At 47.4% G+C, this 19,593-nt stretch overlaps 1 protein-coding gene across 3 annotated transcripts in view; it reads right to left on the bottom strand.

Annotated features, from left to right (window-relative positions):
- Positions 1–19,593, bottom strand: part of URGCP (upregulator of cell proliferation) — a 28,306-nt gene that overhangs the window by 3,192 nt on the left and 5,521 nt on the right. The window contains exons 1-5 of one of the 3 annotated variants that reach the window (XM_047095851.1): positions 13,814–15,193; positions 11,564–11,590; positions 11,183–11,253; positions 1,998–2,030; positions 1,736–1,774 (exon numbers count right to left, since the gene is read on the bottom strand). In XM_047095851.1, coding sequence (XP_046951807.1) covers positions 1,736–1,774; positions 1,998–2,030; positions 11,183–11,253; positions 11,564–11,590; positions 13,814–13,956 — 313 coding nt within the window. In that variant the 5' untranslated portion in view covers positions 13,957–15,193. Of the gene's footprint in view, positions 1–1,735; positions 1,775–1,997; positions 2,031–11,182; positions 11,254–11,563; positions 11,591–13,813; positions 15,194–19,593 lie in introns of those variants that run through there. The other 2 variants (XM_047095852.1, XM_047095853.1) reach the window with 2 other exon arrangements.

Consider the following 19,593-nt stretch of genomic DNA (forward strand, 5'->3'; position numbering starts at 1 on the left):
CTCACCCCACACATCAGGGGCCCCGGTTACAGGTGGGATGGGGGACGGCCTCCCAAGGCCTGCCTGAGATCAAACTCACACCACCCCCAGACCCAAACACCACCAGACACGTTGGACATTAGAGAGAAGACACCAAGGGGCCACGTTTAAGAACCGGGAGAGTCCAGTCTACACGTCTGGTTTCTCCTGAAACCCATAAGACCCAGCCACACTGGGGCCCCAATTTAACCATGTAGAATGCACAGCCATGCACCCACACATGGGACGCAGGACCCCTTCTCTGACCACACCCCCACCTCTGCCAAGTGACCCCATGGACTTTCCCCACACTCTAGGCCAGAAGCGGGGTCCCTGCACACTGTCACCAGGAATTTCCCACAAGCGACACAATCACTGAGTCACTCGGATTTTCCAGGTTACATTCTTTTCTTTTTACAAACAACTTGGAGGATTTTTAAAGGGAAAAGGAAGTTATCACTAGATAGAGAGTCACAGAAATCATAGCTAGCAACCAGTTTTGTGACTCTGAAGCCAATAATGTGGTTTTAATGTTACGGGGGTAAAATATTTGGTAGAGATTACCAGAAGTCTGCACTTACTTGTCCAGATCCCCAAATACCACCCAACACAGTATGAACTCTTAGCAAGCACTACACTCAGCACAGTAACTCCTCGAAAGGTTTCACCCACTGCCCCTGTTCTTGGGCATGGCATCTGGCATTTCCATACTGCATAGGATTAGTATGCTGTCATGGTCCAATAAACGAACAATTAAAAAATGCAAATCCTACTGAGCTGCAGGCTTTTTTCCACTCCTTTCTCAAAAGAGAAAGCCTATGAAGTTACCCACATGTTCATATAAACCCTGAGAGGAGGCACAGCCCTGGTCCGGGGCCCTCCTGGGTGACCAGCAGGACTCAGCCCTGGGACACAGGTGTCTCCTCCCCTGCAGGGGCCGCCTCTCTTCAGAACCTGCCCTGCGTTGGGAGGGGGTGGGGGTGCAGTGTGGCTGCAGTAACACAGGGCTGGTGAACTTGCTGCAGAAACAAAAGAGATGCATGGGGTCACACAGGAATAGAAAAGGTGCTGCTCAGGTCTCTTGAGTTTTGCCTGAATGAAACCAGGGATGTGGTTTTTCTTACCCAGACATGGAACAACAGTTTTTGTCTTTTAAGTAGCATGGTGGTGATGGGCAATGGGGAAAAGCCAGAACAAGAAACCTCACAGGCATCCATGCCTAGTGTGTGGCCCTTGGTGGGAGTGTCACAGAAACCACTGGAACAGCCAGAGGGCCCCCCCGGATCCCACTGCACTTTAGAACCACTGTTGGAGCAGGGGGTGCCTGGGGGGAGGGGGTCAGTCAGTTGAGGGTCTGACTTCGGCTCGGGTCATGATCTTGCGGTTCATGGGTTCAAGCCCCGCATCAGGTTCTGTGCTGACAGCTCGGAGCCTGGATCCTGCTTCGGATTCTGTGTCTCCCTCTCTCTCTGCCCCTCCCCTGCTCACGCTCTGACTCTGTCTCAAAAATAAATAAACATTAAAAAAAAATTTAGAACCACTGTGGGGACTCGTCACAAGTAAGATTCCTGCACTTGCAGCTTCCCCTGCCAAGATGCTAGTGTCCATCACTGTCCCGGTTAGTGGTGGCACTAAGGACTAAGGGGCTAGCAGAGACTCTGACACAGGAGCTGTCTTCCCTTGACAGGACAGGGGTGAGAGCAGAGAAAACACGTACCTGTTGGGAAGTCACTGTCCTGAGCCTCATTTGTACCGTCTAAAAAAGCAAAGGAAAATGAGGTGTCAATCAAATCAGCACCTTAGACTGACACAAATTAATTTAGGCTAAACCCAGAACCTTCCTTCTTCTCACTAAGACAGCAAGTTCTCCTCAGTGTTCACAATGTAAAATCCCGGTGAGTTCTCAGTCTACCCACCCGCCCCCTTTCCCCAGACTGGTCCACCCCAAACCCTGCTGTCTCCTCCCACATGAGACTCACAGTCATCTGCTTCCATTTCTCTCCATTCCAGATCTGGAAGAAAACACACACATGAGGACTTTCATCAGCAAGTTAGGACCTTTCTACCAAAAAGTCTCAGTGAGAATGTGGGGGCTCCTGTTTATTATTAGTGCTTTTAACTTCAGTTTTTCCTGTGTAATTTTTTTCCAGCCCCAAATATGACACAAAGTAGTAACAGCTACATATGAAACACTGATTTGCTCTAGAACATGTATCTTGAAGAATTTACTTCAAGTTTCCAAAAATAAAATATAAATAAGTTCATGAAACTTATAGATTAATCTTTGATGTTAGAAACTATTTAAAACATAAGTCAATGCAAATTCCTTGGTTCAAGTTCAAGATGACCTCCTACAGACATCATTTTTATTCTATCATAGAGCTTTTGAAATCCCTGGAAATGAGGCACCTCTCCTGGGGAAGGGCCATGACTTCCACGTCCACAGTTATCTGTCCAAACTCTAGCATCAGGGTATGTCCATTGACACTAACACTTTACTACAGGGTGTATTTAAGTTAGTGCCATTCAGATGTACAAAGACCTCAAAACCCTACAGCCCTGACTGCAAACATGGGACAGTGGGAGCAAGACTTCAGTGTGTACTTTTTTATTGTTCCGGCTTTTGATCCAAGTAAAAGTACCATCTAATCCAAAATTAAAATTATGTTTTTTAAAGATTATGAATCAAGAAAAGATTCTGATATTTTCAGATTAACTCCTCTCATGATTTCCATATCAGGAGGCAGATAAACATGACCTTTCAGTCTTCTTTGATGGCATTTCTGGAAACAGATGTGAAGAGCAGGGAAGAGAAACAGGAAAGTGGTTGGAGAAATCACGAGAGCATGGAGGACAGATGAGTCACACACATCAAACCACTGTGTTGAGCCATCAAAAGATCAGTTTATTCAAAGTGGAGAAAAAACATCAGAAGGATTTTTTCCAAGGAATCCAAAATGCCCTCCAAGAAAATATGAGTTATAGGAGATGATGGGACAGAGAGGAGCCCGGGCCTGGCTCCAGGTAGCTCTGAGAGCAGTTGTGAGCAGGAATCACAGGGTAAACCTCAGACTCACAGAAGCCAGGGCCTCCTTTTGGTAGGGATGGGACACAGCTCTGATGCACACAGGGCAGATTACAGGTGGGTGACATCAAGGAGGCACAAAGTGGCCAAAGGATCAGCCTATCAAACTGCAGGAACCACCGTGGGGCAGGGGACTCTAGACGTCCGTAGGCCAAGATCGCTGGGAGCCCAGATAGGCACCAGTCAGCAGCAGACGTGGGGGCCAGCAAGGGCTTGCTCCTGGGGGGGCCAAGCTCTTCACTATAGTTCCTGCTGGACAGGCCCAGGCTCCGACCCCCGGGGGTGCCAGGCTGACAGGGACAGAGTGCTGGCCGGGTGCTCCCACTGAAATGATAGGTCAGTGGGGGGATTAGAACGACTCTCACCCACAAAACTGATTTACTTTTCCCCAGTTATTATGGCACCCAGTACTCACTCCACAGAGCTTTCACCGTGTTTTGGAGTGCTTGCTACTGGACAGTCCGTGGACATCGAAGACACCGCTTCACACCTTGGGGCTATTAGTGTATATGAAGGAGAATGAAGTTGAACTCCCACCTCACACCCTGTACAAAGATGAACTCTATAAGACCTAAATATAAGAGTGAAAAGGAGTAAATCTTTGTAACCTTGGATCTGCCAATGGATCCTTAGCTGTCATGCCCAAAGCACAGGCAAGAACAGAAAAAAAAAAAAAACAGACAGGACTGCATGAAGATAAAAATTTGATGTGCATCAAAGAGCACTGTGAACAAAGTGGAAAGACAACCTACAGAATAGGGGAAAACACGTGCAAATCATATGCGATTCGGGTCCAGTTTCTAGGATACATAAACAACTCTCGCAAATTCAAACAAAAAAGAAAAAACCCCATTCAAAGGATGGGGTGCCTGGGTGCCTCAGTTAGTTAAACGTCCGACTCTTGGGGTACCTGGGTGGCTCAGCTGGTTAAGCGTCATGCTTAGCGTCAGCTCAGGTCATGATCTCGCAGTTTGTGAGTTCAAGCCCCATGTCGAGCTCTGTGCTGACAGCTTGAAGCCTGGACCCTGCTTCAGATTCTGTGTTTCCCTCTCTCTCTGCCCCTCCCCAACTTGTGTTCTGTCTCTGTCTACCAAAAATAAATAAATGTGAAAAAATAAAAAAAAAAAGTTTGACTCTTGACTTTGGCTCAGGTCATGATCACATGGTTCAAGTTCGAGCCCCACATGGCGCTCTGCACTGACAGTGTGGAGCCTGCATGGGATTCTCCCTCTCCCTCTCTGCCCCTCCCCTGCTCTCAAAATAATTTCTCCTTTCTTATTGTGTTAAAATATATATAACATGGGGCACCTGGGTGACTCATCCGGTTGAGCGTCAGACTTCAGCTCAGGCCATGATCTCATGGTTCATGAGTTCAAGCCCCACATCCGTCTCTCTGCTGTCAGCACAGGGCCTGCTTCAGATCCTCTGTTCCCCTCTCTCTGCCCCTCCCTAGCTCATGCTCTCCTTTTCAAAAATAATTTTAAAAACATTTTTTAAAAAAATACACATAACAGGGGCACCTAGGTGGCTCAGTTGGTTAAGCATCTGATTTTGGCTCAGGTTGTGATCTCACAGTTCTTGGGTTTGAGCCCTGCATTGGGCTGTGCTGACAGCTCAGAGCTGGAGACTGCTTTGGATTGTGTGTCTTCCTGTCTCTCTGCCCCTACCTCCACTCATTCTTGCTCTCTCTCAAAAATAAACATTAAAAAAATACACATAACAGAAAATTTACTACCTTGCATATTTACTACAGCTGAGTGGTGTTGAATCAGTTCATTCACTGTTGTGCAGCCATCTACCACCCGCATTGTGAATACGGAGTCCTAATCCTACTAGACAGTAACTCCCATTCTCCCCGACCCAGTCCCTGTAAACCAGTTCTGGTCTCTGCGACTCTGAGTGCCTCACATACACAGAATCACACAGCGTTTGTCTTTTTGTGACTGGCTTATTTCATTTGGCATGATGTCCTCATGGTCCATCCATGCTAAAGCATATGGTGGGATTTTCTTCCTTTTTAAGGCTGAATCACATTCCATTGTGCAGATGGACCACATTTGGGAAATCTCTCCAGGAGGTGATGGACACTTGGGTCACCTTCATGTTTTAGCTGTCGTGATGACACTATTGATATAGGTGCATAAAGATCTCCTGCAGACCTTGCTTTCAATTCTTTGGGCCCCGCCCAGAAATGGAACTGCTAGGCCATATGGCATTTCTATATTTAATTTTTTGCAGAAGCTCCACCCAGTTTTCCCCAGCAGCCACACCATTCACACTCCCACGTCCATTTCTGATTTTAGTGATAGGAGTATTTTCTCCTTTTTTCTTAGTCAATGTAGCTAAAAGTTTGTCAGCGTTGTTGCTCTTATCCAAGAATTCATTTCTGGTTTCATTGATTTTCTGCACCATTTTTCTAATCTCTGTTTTACTGATCCCTGCTCCAATCTTTAGTATTTTCTTCCTCCTGCTAGCTGCGGGTTTCACTTGTTCTTCTTTTTCTGGTTCCTTAAGTTGTAAAATTATGTTGTTGATTTGAGATGTTTATTTCTTTAAATTTTTTTAATGTTTATTTTTTTGAGCGAGCAAGTGTGCATGAGTTGGGGAGGGGCAGAGAGAGAGAGGAAGACACAGAATCCGAAGCAGGCTACAGGCTCCAAGCTGTTAGCACAGAGCCCGATACAGGGCTCAAACCCTCGAACCACGAGATCATGACCTGAGCCAAAGTCAGACACTTAACTGACTGAACCACCCCGGTGCCCCAGATGTTTTTTTTTTAAGTTTATTTATTTTGAGAGAGACAGAGACAGAGTGAGTGGCGGAGGGGCAGACAGAGGGAAACAGAATCCCAAGCACGCTCTGCACTGTCAGCACAGAGCTCGACACAAGGCTCAAACTCATGAGCCATGAGATCAAGACCTGAGCTGAAACCAAGAGTTGGACACTTAACCGACTGAGCCACCCAGGAGAGGCCCACACGTTTCTTATTTTTAATGTAAGTTCTTATAGCTCTAAATTTTCCCTCTTAACACTGTTTTTGCTGCATCCTATATGTTTGGGTGTTTTGTGTTTTTGCTTTCATTTGTCTCTAAGTATTTTCTAACTTTCTTGAGATTTCTACCTTGAAACCCTGGTTGAAAGTGTGTTTAGTGTCCACAATTTTTACAATTATTCAGTTTTAGGTTTTATTGATTTATAACTACATCCCATCGTGCTCACTTTACAATATCTATCTTGTAAAATCTCTGTAGACTTGACTTGTGGATGTACACTTTAGAAGAACGTGTGTTGGGGCGCCTGGGTGGCGCAGTCGGTTAAGCGTCCGACTTCAGCCAGGTCACGATCTCGCGGTCCGGGAGTTCGAGCCCCGCGTCAGGCTCTGGGCTGATGGCTCAGAGCCTGGAGCCTGTTTCCGATTCTGTGTCTCCCTCTCTCTCTGCCCCTCCCCCGTTCATGCTCTGTCTCTCTCTGTCCCAAAAATAAATAAACGTTGAAAAAAAAAATTTAGAAGAACGTGTGTGTCATGTTGCTGGGTTAAGTGTTCTCTATGTTTGTTAGATGTGGACAGTTTACTGTGCTCTTTAAATCCTCTATTTCTTTTCTTGTCTTCTGTCTGGTTGTTCTATCTATTATTGTGAGTGGGGTATTAATGTTCCCAGCTCATACTGTAGAGCTATTTCTCCTTTCTATTCTATCAGTTCTTGTTTCAAATATTTTGATGGGCTGTCATTAGGTGTGTACATGTTTATAATTATTGTATCTTCTTGCTGTATTGAGTCTTCTATTAACATACAATGCCCTTGTTTGTCTCTTGCAACCTTTTTTATGTGGAATCTATTTTGTCTGATATTAGTATAGCCACTCCTACTATCCACTGGTTATTATCTGCATGGAATACCTTTCTTCATCCTGTCACTTTCAACTTCTTTTTATCTTTGGATCTCAAGTGAGTCTCCTGTAGACAGCATATAGTTGGGCCAATCTCTGTCTTTTCATTGAAGAGTTTAATGCCTTTATACTTAAAGTAACCACTGACAAGGAGGCACTTACTTCTGTCATTTTGCTCTTTGTTTTCTATATGACCTATATACGTCCAAAAACTTTGCCCCTTTACATTCTACCCCCACCTCTTTTGGTTGTTGATATGACAAAAGCACATCTTTATACACTGAGTGTCCCAGAACATAAACTACTAATTCTTTCAAATGCATTAGTCTCATAAGTTATGCAGGAAATAAGATTTGGAGTTAAAAACCAAAGTTACAGTAATATTACTATTACATTTTTTTCTTTAAAATGTATTAGTCTTATATAGAAAACAAGAAGTAAGCTACAAACCATTGTTAGAATTGTTACATTAGCTATTATAATTGCCCATGTATTTACCTTTATTTAGATCTTTACATCTCAATACATCAGTAATACAGTCACTGTTTAGTGTCCTTTCTTTTCACCTGTAAAATTCCCTGGTGCATTTCCTGTAGGGCAGGTGTAAGGTCACCAACTCCCTCAGCTTCTCTTTACCTGGGAATATCTGTTTCTCCTTCACTTTTTTTAAAAGTAGGCTTCATGCCCAGCATGGAGCCCCATATGGGGCTTGAACTCATGACCTTGAGATTAAGACCTGAGCTGAGATCAAGAGTTAGAAGCTTAACTGAATGAGCCACCCAGGCATCCCTCTCCTTCACTTTTGAAGGACAGATTTGCTGGGTATAGGATTCTTAGCTCATAGTTTTTTTTGTTTGCTTAGCACTTTATTTTTATTTTTTTAGCACTTTAAATATATATTCCCACTGTCTTCTGGTTTCCAAAGTTTCTGATGAGGAATCTAGAGATGATCTTGGAGGATCCTGTGTATGTGATGATCTGCCTCTCTGCTGCTGCCTTCAAGACTCACTCCTTCTCTTGTTGAAGTTTAATTGTAACGTGTCTCGGTGTGGGTCTCTTAAAATTCATCTTACCTGGACTTTGTTGAGTTTCTTGGATTTTATATGCATGTCTTTTTAGGAAGTTCTCAGCCATTATTTCTTCAAATATTCTCTCTGCCCCTCTCTCTCTCTCCCCCCTCCTTCTGGGAGGCCCACAATGAGTACCTACTGATGGTGTCCTATGGACATCTTAGGTTCTGTATGCTTTTCTTCAATCTTTCTGTCTCTGGTCCTCAGCTTCCATAAGTTCCATTGTCCTATCTTTAAGTTCACGGATTCTTTCTTCCATCTGCTTCTATCTGCCTCTGAATTCCACAAGTGAAGTTTTCATTCTGGTTACTGTTCTTTTCAGCTCCAGAATTTCCTTTGGTTTCTTATTCTAGCTCTTTATTGATATTGCTGTTTAGTTCACATATCATGTTCTTGACTTTCTCCACATTTTCCTTCAGATTTCTGAGCATCTTTAGGATCATTGTCTTAAAGTCTTCGCCTAATACATCTGCCCTCAATCTTTTCAGTGCCCGCTTTTGTTCAATTTGTTTTTCTTTGAATGGGTCATATTTCCCTGTTTACTTGTGTGCCTTGTGATTGCTTTATTGAACACTGGACATTTGAATCTAATAATGTGGTAACTCTGGAAATCAGATACCCCCACCTTCCCCAGGGTTTGCTGCTCTTTGTTATTATTTGTTGGGTTGTGTAGGTGAGCTCTGTGCTCAGGAGCAAAATGAGTTGTGAAATTTAGGCCCTCTGAGGTGTTTTCTGAAATCTTCTTTGGGAATGCCCACCCACTATCTAATTTCCCCACATATGCAATTGCTTTTGAATGTTCTAGTGTCTAATGTCTGGCTCCCAGAAGGGGAAAGGGCAAAAAATTAATGGGAGGAAGGGTGCTGGTCTTGAAATCCCCTGGAAGTCACTTCAGCTGGAGGAGGAGGGGCTTGCAACAATAAGGAAGGGGCAGCAACACCAACGGCCACCCTGTGTCTGCACCTCTGTGATCAGAAGCAGTAAGCAGCAGAGCGGAGATCCCCGGTATTTGGGCAGGGTTCTTTCTGCCCACTCCAGCTGGTTCCCGCCAGCCGTGTGCAAGCTGCTGCAGGACTGTGTGCACAGCAGCCTGCATCTGTCTAGGAATGGGAGGCAGGGAGCTGCTATTGTGCTGAGAGACGTAGCTTTTCCCAAACTAACTACAGATTTACTACCCAAGCCTCCCCCTGGAAGTGGCAAATCTCCACCTGACTCCAGAGTTACAAAGCAGTTAGTGGCCAGATCCACCAGTACAAGTGCTGCGCAGGTTGGGAGACAGATTCCTGGCGTTTCCTATTCTGCCACCTTCCCAGAATGAGAAGAGTTTAAAGAGTTTTCTTAAATTTCTTTTAAAGAATGAGCTAAAGGGGCACCTGGGTGACTCAGTCAGTTGAGCATCTGACTCTTGATTTCGGCTCGGGTCATGATCTTACAGTTTGTGAGTTCGCGCCCCATATTGGGCTCTGTGCTGACAGGACGGAGCCTGCTTGGGATTCTCTCTCTCCCTCTCTCTCTCTGCCCCTCCCCTTTTCTCTTTCTCTCTCTTAAAATAAATAAACATTTTTTACAAAAATAAATTTAAAAAATAAGGAATGAGCTATGAAGTAATTAACACCCTCAGATGGAAATGAGGTAAATAAACTCTATAAGAGGATTATATATAAAACGAATCCACGCTTTTAAAAATCGGGAGTGTGAGTATCCCTGGAAGAGGCAGGGTGGGAGGGGACTACTGGGAAACTGACGTGTTTGGCTTCTTTGTCTGGATGCTGCTTAAGATAGGTCTGTTCATGTTTGTGAAAATTTCTCCAGTTACACACTGGGAATGTGGGCACTTCTTCAGGTGTACATCACACTTCAATACAACTTCCCTCTTAATCCTATAGGTTGAAGAGTTTGCTTTTAATTCTTATTAATGAAACAGGCTGAAGAGGAAATCACATACCTCAAGAAGAAAATTTCTTAAAATAATTACTAGAGGCTTATTCATTGGAGAGATAATAAAGATGGGACGTAGGAAGGTAGCAGAGTGTCTCTGAGCATTGGTTTCCTCAATGAAACAAAGGACCAATAGTGACTAACCACCTGGCTCACAACAGGCATCCAGTGGGGGGACTCCCTCCCCCAATCACCCCACGCTGCCTCCCAGTCTCTCCAGAGCAACTCTCGTTCTGACAGAAATCCCTGTGGTCAAGGAAATGTTCTAAGTCTGCATGTCCAACAAGCACCTGAAATATACCTGGTGTGACCAAGGTAGACGTTGTGTGCCTAATGGCTACGGTACCGAACAGCACATTCTAGATCTTGAGAAGGTGTAAGGCTTTGGCCAATTTCTACTTGATCCCAACTTTGCTGTGAGGCTTGACCTGGCCTTTACTTCCCCCAGTGCCTACCTTCTAGAACAGAAGCTCCATGGGATGTGGGCCACTGCATTCACTACTATTTACTATATTCACAGTGCCTACTCCAGTGCCCGCACACGGTAAGTGGTCAACAAATATTTGTTTGGATGAATAAAATAAAACAGAATTTGATTAATCCAGATTTCTTTACATATTTTTGTGGGGTTATCTTTGCATACCACTCTGATATCCAATAGGACATATTTATTTCGAGAAGCACTGAATTAGCAATAGATCCAACATGGATTTCTAAGAGAAAAGGTGTCTGATGTGTGGCCACCATACCTCAAAGCTGAAGTCACGAGAGGCAGTCCCAGCCCCAGCCCCCAAACCCACTGAGGAAGAGACCCAGCCCGTGTGAACCACAGCCAGGAAGACCACGGATCGGTCTGCTTGGGACAGTTCTGCTTTATCCCTGTTGTCCCAACACAACGCTCAGAAGTGCCCAGGTCACAAAGTAGACAGTCCCCCAAAGCCAGGATTCAGGGTGGCAGGAACAACATGCTTGAATTGGACGATACGTTCCCAGAAAACTGTGGGATAATCACCTGTTGGAAACTGAACCCTACTTTGAATATATGAAGTTAAAAGGCCCTTGAATGGAATCGTTTCATAAAAGGAAAAACAAAAGCCTTAGGATTATTTATTTCTGAGGCCTGTGCGCCCCTGCCCAGGATGCCGCCAGAACCAGCTTCCAAGCGGGTGCCGGCCCCCGTTACCTGCAATGGCCACCGCGGTCCGTCTCTCAGATGCTTTTATTCCTGGGGCCACTTCTCCCAAATCTGAGCGTCTGAAACAATTCCAAAGGAAAACTGTAATGAAAATAATGAAGTAATACCACAACTTGATTCTACCTGTCAAGTTGGCTGCACGTCAGAACCTCTTTGGGGGGACTTGAAAACTACAAATCCTGGCCGCGCCCCAGCTCGTGGAAACCAGACCTGGGGGCTGGGCCCGGGCAGCACTGTTTCAAAGAGCTCCCTCGGTGATTCCAACGTGCAGCCACCACAGAGAAGCCCTGGTCGAGAAAAACCAGCCCTCTCTGCAACCGCAGGCCAGAGCACACATCGTCATTCAAAAAGACAGAAAAATATACATACCCTTTGACCAGTAATTCCACTTCTAGCCTAAGGAAATAATTAAGATTTAGTTACAAAGATGTTGATGTCAGCTTTACATATAATAGTGAAAAACTGGATGCCTTTTAAAATCAAAGTCCGATTACAGAGAAGTATGATACAGTCTTATTCTGTACTCATTAGAAAATACTGTATGGATCACACCTTGTGGACACAGAGACGTTGGACGATGTTACAGAATGACGTGAATGATATATTCATTAGCAGGAGGAAAAGTCAAGTTACAGAACAATATGTGTAGTATGACGTTTCAATAAAATTGTATTTGTGTATTTCCCTACAGGTGTACATAAGGAGCTCTAGAAGGATATTCATCAAGAGTAACAGTGTGGGCAGACAGGGGTGGTCCTGAATTCTTCTAAGTAGGTTTGGTAAGTGCAGTCCGTTTAAGAATGAACTATTTTAAATATAAAATTGAGTAAATGTGCCGATTTTGTCAGGAGCCAGGGGTTCCACTGGTGAAGAAGGGACACACAAATATGGAAAGAAGAAGCTAGAACAAGAACTCCCAGGGGCGCACAGGAACCAGTGAGGCCAGCGCGACGGCACGATTTCTACACGCGAGCTTGTGGGTACGCGTTTGCATCTATGCGCATTCTCTCTCCTAGCTCCGTCCACCAAAAGGGCCAAAGATACTCTACGGAGGCAGTGAGCGCACCAACCCCCTTCTGTGCCATTCCACACTAAGAGACAACAGGTCTCCTTGGAGGGATGGCCGGGAAAGAACAAGAGAAGTCTCAGCATCTTCAGAAAACAAGGAAGTGCTCAAAAAAATGCTAGGGTAGGTCACAGAACATAGGTGCCAGCTTGAAGAGACTCCTAAGGCCAAGTCTGGGACAATCTGAGTGTGAGCATAATAAATACAGTAACTAATGAAAAACCATTGAAAAGCAGGACTGAATGAGTCCGTGTAGGTATATATAAACAAACTGGGGGAGGGAGGAGGGCTCTTGCTCACAACTATCCGATGAGTCAAGTGCTGCGGCTGGAGTAGTATCATTCTGCGACCATCTCAATCTCAATGAAGACTGGTTCAGGCCAGGGGCACCTGGGGGGCTCAGTCGGTGAGCGTCCAACTTCGGCTCAGGTCATGATCTCAGGGTTTGTGAGTTTGAGACCCATTTCAGGCTCTGGGCTGACAGCTCAGAGCCTGCTTGGGATTCTCTCTCTCCCTTGCTCTCTGCCCCTCCCTCGAGTGCACACGTGCTATTTCTCTCTCGTGTGCGCGCTCTCTCTCTCTCTCTGTTTCTCTCAAAATGTCTCCCCACAGACTGCTTCTTAGGGGTCAGGGAGAAAAAAAAAAACCTAGTAATTACAATGATGCACACTTGGGCAATACCTGACTGGGTGATCAAATCAGTGACAACATGACAGATGGCCACTGTGTGCCCCAGCCATCGCACCCTGAGAAAGAACACATCACCGGGCAGTGTTCCGGCTAAGAATGAAAAGTCCTGGTCTAATTGTGGGGGCAAATCCAAAACAGAAAGTCACCTGGAGGGGAGGACTATGTTATCCCAAAGTCACAAAGGACAAAACAAAGGTGGAGGAAACGTTCCAGATTCAGGGTGCTGGAGAGATGTGAAAACAAAATGCAGGACCTGACCCCACACTAGATCCTGAACCGGAGGGAGAGACTTTGGGGTCAACTGACAGAATTGAAATGTGGGCACTATGCGTGTTGAAAGCATGGATGTTGATGACTGAACCACAGCTGTAAGAGAGTATCTCTGCTCTCAGGAAACCCCGAAGGATCTGGTGAGAAAACAGGATGCTGCATGTAGCTGACTCTCTAGTGCGTAAGAAAGATTACGCATGAGTGTACTCATGTGTGTACATAAACACACATGCAGCGAGAGCCGGAGCATGAGAAATGAAAATGGTAAGTGAGCTAAAATATTAAAAACAGCAAACTCTGGATAAAGGGCCTTTCACTTTTATCATTTATCTCTAGGTACAAGTTATTTTAATAAAAAATGTCAAAGTTTATTTTGTTCTATTTACATTCTTTAAGTGAAAGAAGCATGTATTAGTAAAACCAAAAGAACTTAAAAATGATGCAATGAGAGGGGTCTGGGCCAGAATAAGATGTGCAGGTGCCCCAGAGAGACCAGACTGCTGTGTCTTCCAGGAGCATGGGGACACTCAACTCCATGTAAGGGACCCTCAGACCATCCAGCCCCCACTAATTCCCCAGCAAACAAGTCACACCCGCAGTCCGGAAGGAGACTCCACGCCGGGTCTCTGGGCGTCTCATCCTCTGCCTGCTGTGAGGAGAGTCCTGGAAACACAACTGTACAGCACAGACCGCTAAGCTCCGCCCCCGATGCTGATAAAAAAATGAGAGTTTTCATTGCTTTTGTAGTAAGAAAAAAAGTAACCTTAAAAATAAACAGGACGGGTATAAACTGGCTCCCAGAGTAGAAGCAGGCATGGCCTGGCCGCACACACGCGCCTGAGGTCCAGGCTGGGAGAGGGGAGGACCAAAGGACAGGTGTTTACAGTCGGGGGCTCCTCCCACCCACACACGGGCTCCTGGGACAAGAGCTGAACCTCAACCCTTTCCTTCCAACACAAGAAAGCAGGCAACAAAAGTGATATTATCACAGGGATTCTGTCCTGTATTCCTGTCCACAAACTGCACATCTGTATTGTGAATGGAACACAGGGCCCAGCCTGGCAGGGGATCAGAAGCTTGGCTCCGCCTGGCACTTTTTACCTTTCGATCTACTTTCAACGCTTTCACAGTCTCAATTGTGTTCAAAGTCCTTTGCTGAAGCTGTCACCCCCATGCGACTACATTTGGAGACGAGGTCTGTGCAGAGTGTGATACTGTGATTTAAAAGAATTTATTTGGTTCGTCTCCATTCCTGGCACACAGCTCCTAAAAACCCTTGGGATTTTCTTTGTGAGGTGTAAAGGTGCCTCTTATAATGTTAACGAGTGAGTTTGGGAAAGCACCTGAGGATGGGGGCAGGTGGCCTGGGGACCTAACCACGTGGTTACAGGATTGGAACTTTAAGTTCGTGGACAGGAGGGGCTGGAGGTTGGATCAATCACCAGTGGTCAATGAGTTCATCACTCATGCCTGTGTAATGAAGCCTCCAGAAAACCCCGACAGGACGGGGTTGTGAGGGCCTCCAGGTTGGTGAGCACGAGATCTGAGAGGGCAGGGAGACTCCGTGCCCCTCCCCACACACCTGGCTGGTGCAGATCCTCTTCTGGCTATTCCCGAATCACTCCTTTTGTAACAAATGGGTAATCTAGTAAGTAACACGTTTCCCTGAGTTCTGTGAGTCACTGCAGCAATTAACTGACCCCAAAGAAGGATCATGGGAACCGGACTCACCCCTAGTCAGCCAGAAGCATAGGAGGCAGCCTGGATTCTCACTGCTGGCATCCTAGGCAGGAGGTGTTCATGGGAGCCCCGGGCTGTAGCCCATGTCACAAGCACAGCAGCGGCCCGGGCCTGCAGCGTGGAAGTGGGGCTGGGGGTGGGGGTTGGAGGGAGGGGTGGTCTTGCATGACAAGACCCTGAACCTGTGGGAGACGCTCGCTGTCTCCAGGCAGACAGGGTCAGCGATGAGCTCAATTTCAGACACCCTGCAGGTGTCTCAGAATTGTTTGCTGGTGTGGACAGAACCCCCCCCCACCCCCCGCAACATTACAATTAGATCAAGAATTCCGTTTTGGTGGCAATTGCAGTTAAACGAGGTCCTAAGCCTGGGGCTTGTGGAGAGCTGGCTCTCTGTCTGCAGCTTCACAGAAAAGGCCACATGAGGCCACGGCGAGAAGGTGGCCGTCCACAAGCCAGGGAGAGAGGCCTCAGGAGAAACCAACCATGACCACACTGCAGTCGGGGCACCCAGCATCCAGGACCCTGCGACACAAGTCTGTTGCTTCTGGCACCATGAGCACAGCAACGCCATACCCAAAACGTCCTGCGAGGTGGAAACAGCACAGAGGCCTGCCCACCGCCCCCACACCAGCAAACACGGCTGGACCCAAACCTCAGTCCTCTGGCTCCCCCAGGGCTCATCACTTTTAAGACTCAGGTAGATTTTAGGTAACTTAAAACTACAACTAATAATTACAAAAACCCTGAGTACCCGGCCCGGCCTCAGGCACATGCAGCCCAGGAGGCTTTCTGCAGAGCAGGTGTGGGAAATTACTAACATCATCACTATCTTTTTCTGCTTCCCAAAATAGGGGGAATATAAAATATGGAAGAGTACCAAGAAAATGCCTTTGCTCTTTTGAAAATTACTCAACAGATGAACCAATCCCCTCCCCCCCGTTAGTCTGATTCCATTGCTACAGCTCATTCTAGCTCCGGCTTCCAGAGGACGACATTCTGTGAGGCTGGGGTCACCTCCCCATTACGGGCCAGAGTGCAAAGCCAAACATGGAAGCCAGCTCAGGTCCTGTGCAGAGGCCCATGGTGGGCGTGGGCTCCTGGACTCCATGCTGACCAGACCTGGGGCATCTCCCCACAGGGACAAGGGGTGCTCTGACCGCCGCCCTGAGGGCCCAGTGCATCTAGCGGTACTTCCTTGCTAAGTCAGTGAGCAGACACTGTGGTCTGCACCCTTCGACGGCTTCCTTTGAGTCCAGCAGGAAAAATGAGGGCCCTGACAACTCCCTGGCCGTGTCTCCTAGGTGATGGGGCACGCCATACTTTCCTTGTCCTTCTTCTTTTTCCAACTGCCCAGAAGATTTACCTGCAGAGGTTTTCTACATCTGGAGAGTCTGATTCTGGAGACCAGGGTGTTCAATGCACGCTGACCCACCTCTGACAACGGAGACCAGTGCACCCCGTCAGAGCTGCACACTTCTCGGGCAGCGGTCTTCAATGCCCAGAATAAACGGTCCAAACCTGGTGAGCAGGGCTAATTCCTAGCAACAAACCCCACTCCTTCACCAGGTGGTGACAATAAAGCAAGATGGCACAGAAAACCATCCCAAGCAGGATATGAGAGAAATACAGGTGCATTTGCTTACTGTAATGCAGCCAGCAGCCTACTATCAATTGCTTTGGATAATAAAGAATCTGCTCAATTTTTGCTGTTTTATGCTGACAACTTGTAAGACCCGCCAGTCGCCCTCCTGCCCCACACCTGGGCCAGCTGACAAGTAAGCCTAGGGACTTCTTCCTCTGCCCTGGAGGAGGGGTGGGGGGCCCTCCTCCCATTACCACCCCCGGAACAAAATAAACTTCGAAGCCAGTTGTTCTGCCTAGGAAGCCTCACTAAATTAGTAATAAACCTTTATAAACCAACCTGGTGTGTGTTTAGGGTTGAAATGTGTCCCCCCCAAGGGGCACCTGGGTGGCTCAGTTGGTTAAGCGACCGGCTTCGGCTCAGGCCATGATCTCATGGTTGGTGAGTTCGAACCCCATGTCGGGCTCTGTGCTGACAGCTTGGAGCCTGGAGCCTGCTTTGGATTCTATGTCTCCCTCTCTCTCTGCCTCTCCCCTGCTCATGCTCTGTGTCTGTCTCTCAATAATAAATAAACGTTAAAAAAATTTTTTTAATAAAAAAAGAAATGTGTCCCCCAAAAAGGTATGTTCAAGCCCTAACCCCAGTACTGAGTGTGGTATTATTTAGAAATAGGGTCTTTGCAGATATAATTAGTTAAATTAAGACCAGATCATACTGGGTAGGGTGGGTCCTCTTATTAGGAAAGTGTGGTTGGTCCACAGCGAGCAAAACGTGGGCAGGGGAGGCAGAGACCGCAGTGCTGTGTCTACAATCCACAGATCACCAGCAGCCACCAGAAGCCAGGGAACAGGGAGGCACCAACCGGGCCCACACCCTCATCCCAGACTCCTGGTGTCCGGAATGGTGGCGGAATACGCTTCTCTCTTCTTTGTGGCCCTTGTGACAGCATCCCCAACAGAGTTCATAGAGCACGAGTGTGGCTCCTGACGGCTGGATGCGGCGTTCTCCCCAGTGCGTCCCTTCTCTGCTACTTGCAAGGACACCAGTCATTGGAGGACGGCCCACCGAGCCCAGCATGACCTCATTTTAACTAATCACAGCTGCCAGGAGCCTATTTCCTAAAAATGGTCACATTAACAGCTATGAGGGGTTAGACTTCAACACACGTTTTGGAGGTGACACGATTCAACCTCTAACAACATGCAAGCCACAGGAGAGGCCATCCCAGCTCCACAGGGACCACCCACATTGAAGTGTTCAACTCTCATCATGTGCAGGGGCATGACTGGCTGAGAAAACAGAGGAGCTGGGTCTGTGGCAGTGCCTGGGGGCAGGGACACAAGCAGATGTGGGATATCACAGCACACCCCCTCAGCAGCCCCCCTCCCAGGGCCATAATCATTGCACCCCCAAGTGGAGCAGGAACGGGGCTGCGTGCAACGAGGCTGTGTCCTGGGTTCACTGAGCGAGAGGAAGTGACTCTGAGTCCTCCGAGAGCTCACACAGGAGCCGTGTCACACCCCACAAGACACACGGGCTGACCTCTGAGCCAAAGCTGGCCGTCCCCGCCCCGCACAGCTCATCAGGGTGCTGTGAGGGTCTGGGGAGGTTTACATGTGGGAAGCAAGTTCATATAAGGCAGTCAATGTTCTCCTGGACTTACCCTCACATTTGCTCCCTGCCAGGGACTTCCCTAGGAGTTTCGGATCATTCTGTGAAGGACACAGACATCCTTGCTCTCAGCTGGGGGAGATGGACAAGTAATAACTTTTAAGTAGAAGGCACACTGGAAGATGCCCTGAGGCCTGGGCTGGGGCTGCTGTGGGTAAAAGGGGGTGGGGACTCCCGGAGTGGGGCGGGGGGGGGGGGGGGCACAGGAGAGCTCAGTCAGGGCAGGGGGCCCAGGATGAGCGGGAGGGCAGGGTGAGCAGAAGGAGGCAGCAGGATAGGTAAGGCTGAGCTCTTCAGGCCACAGACAAGATCCACTTTTATTCCAGGGGAGGAGGGAGGGGGGAAGTGCTGAGTGTAGGTGGCACACCTGTCCAGTGACAAAGGTCATACCTGGGTGGTGGCAGCACCAGAGACACTGACACAGGGCTGGACTCAAAGTCTCTGTGAAGGGTTCAGCAGATGAGGCAGAACGTGTGAGACAGACAGTGCAGGCAGCAGACAGCCGGACTGACAGCTGCCCGCATCTCAAGAGACCAGTGTAAAGAAACTATTTGTGCGTCCCCAGCTTCCCAAATTCTCTCACTGGGGCGGCAGTTTTCCAGATCTACTTGCAAATAAAAGAATCAAAACCCACGGCCAACGCCCTGTACACAAGCAGGTTAGAAACGTACATTTACAACGTCAATGAGAGGCGTGAAGAATCCACACAGCAAACAGGCAGCATCTGTATGAGAACTTTCAGATCCCAAAGACCATAAAAGACTTGAACAAATGAAGAGGTGTATCCTATTTGAGAAAGGAAGGCTTAACGTGATTTTCTAAGTCAATGCTCCCTGAGTTAACCTGTCTGTGCATCTAGGCTGAAAAACAGATAAGCTGATTCTATGGAGAAATATTTGTACAATATCAGGAAAATTCTGAAAAAGAACAGCAATGAAAGAGACAAAACCTGCCGGAGAGTAGGACACAGGACCAGCCACCAGAAATGAAGGCTGCAGGCCCGGCTCATGAGCAGACAGGCCGCTGGGTGGCAGGAGGCCCAGGGGCAGGCCCCAAACCCACAGGGAATCTGGTCCCTGACCCTGGGAGCTCACAGTGTCTGGGGGCTAAAAACAACCTGGAAAAGGTAACGGCAAACCCTGGCCACTCCCTTCACCAAAGTTATCAACTGGACCTAAGATTTAAATTGGAAAAGGAAACAAAAAGTGCACTCAAAGGAAATATTAAAGACTTAAAAATCAGAGCCGGGGGGCGCCTGGGTGGCGCAGTCGGTTAAGCGTCCGACTTCAGCCAGGTCACGATCTCGCGGTCCGGGAGTTCGAGCCCCGCGTCAGGCTCTGGGCTGATGGCTCAGAGCCTGGAGCCTGTTTCTGATTCTGT

This window comes from Lynx rufus, unplaced genomic scaffold, assembly GCF_022079265.1.
Source record: "Lynx rufus isolate CCGP_SWC_20201006 ecotype Redwood Valley unplaced genomic scaffold, mLynRuf1.p SCAF_4, whole genome shotgun sequence".
In the NCBI taxonomy this organism is placed as follows: Eukaryota; Metazoa; Chordata; class Mammalia; order Carnivora; family Felidae; genus Lynx; species Lynx rufus.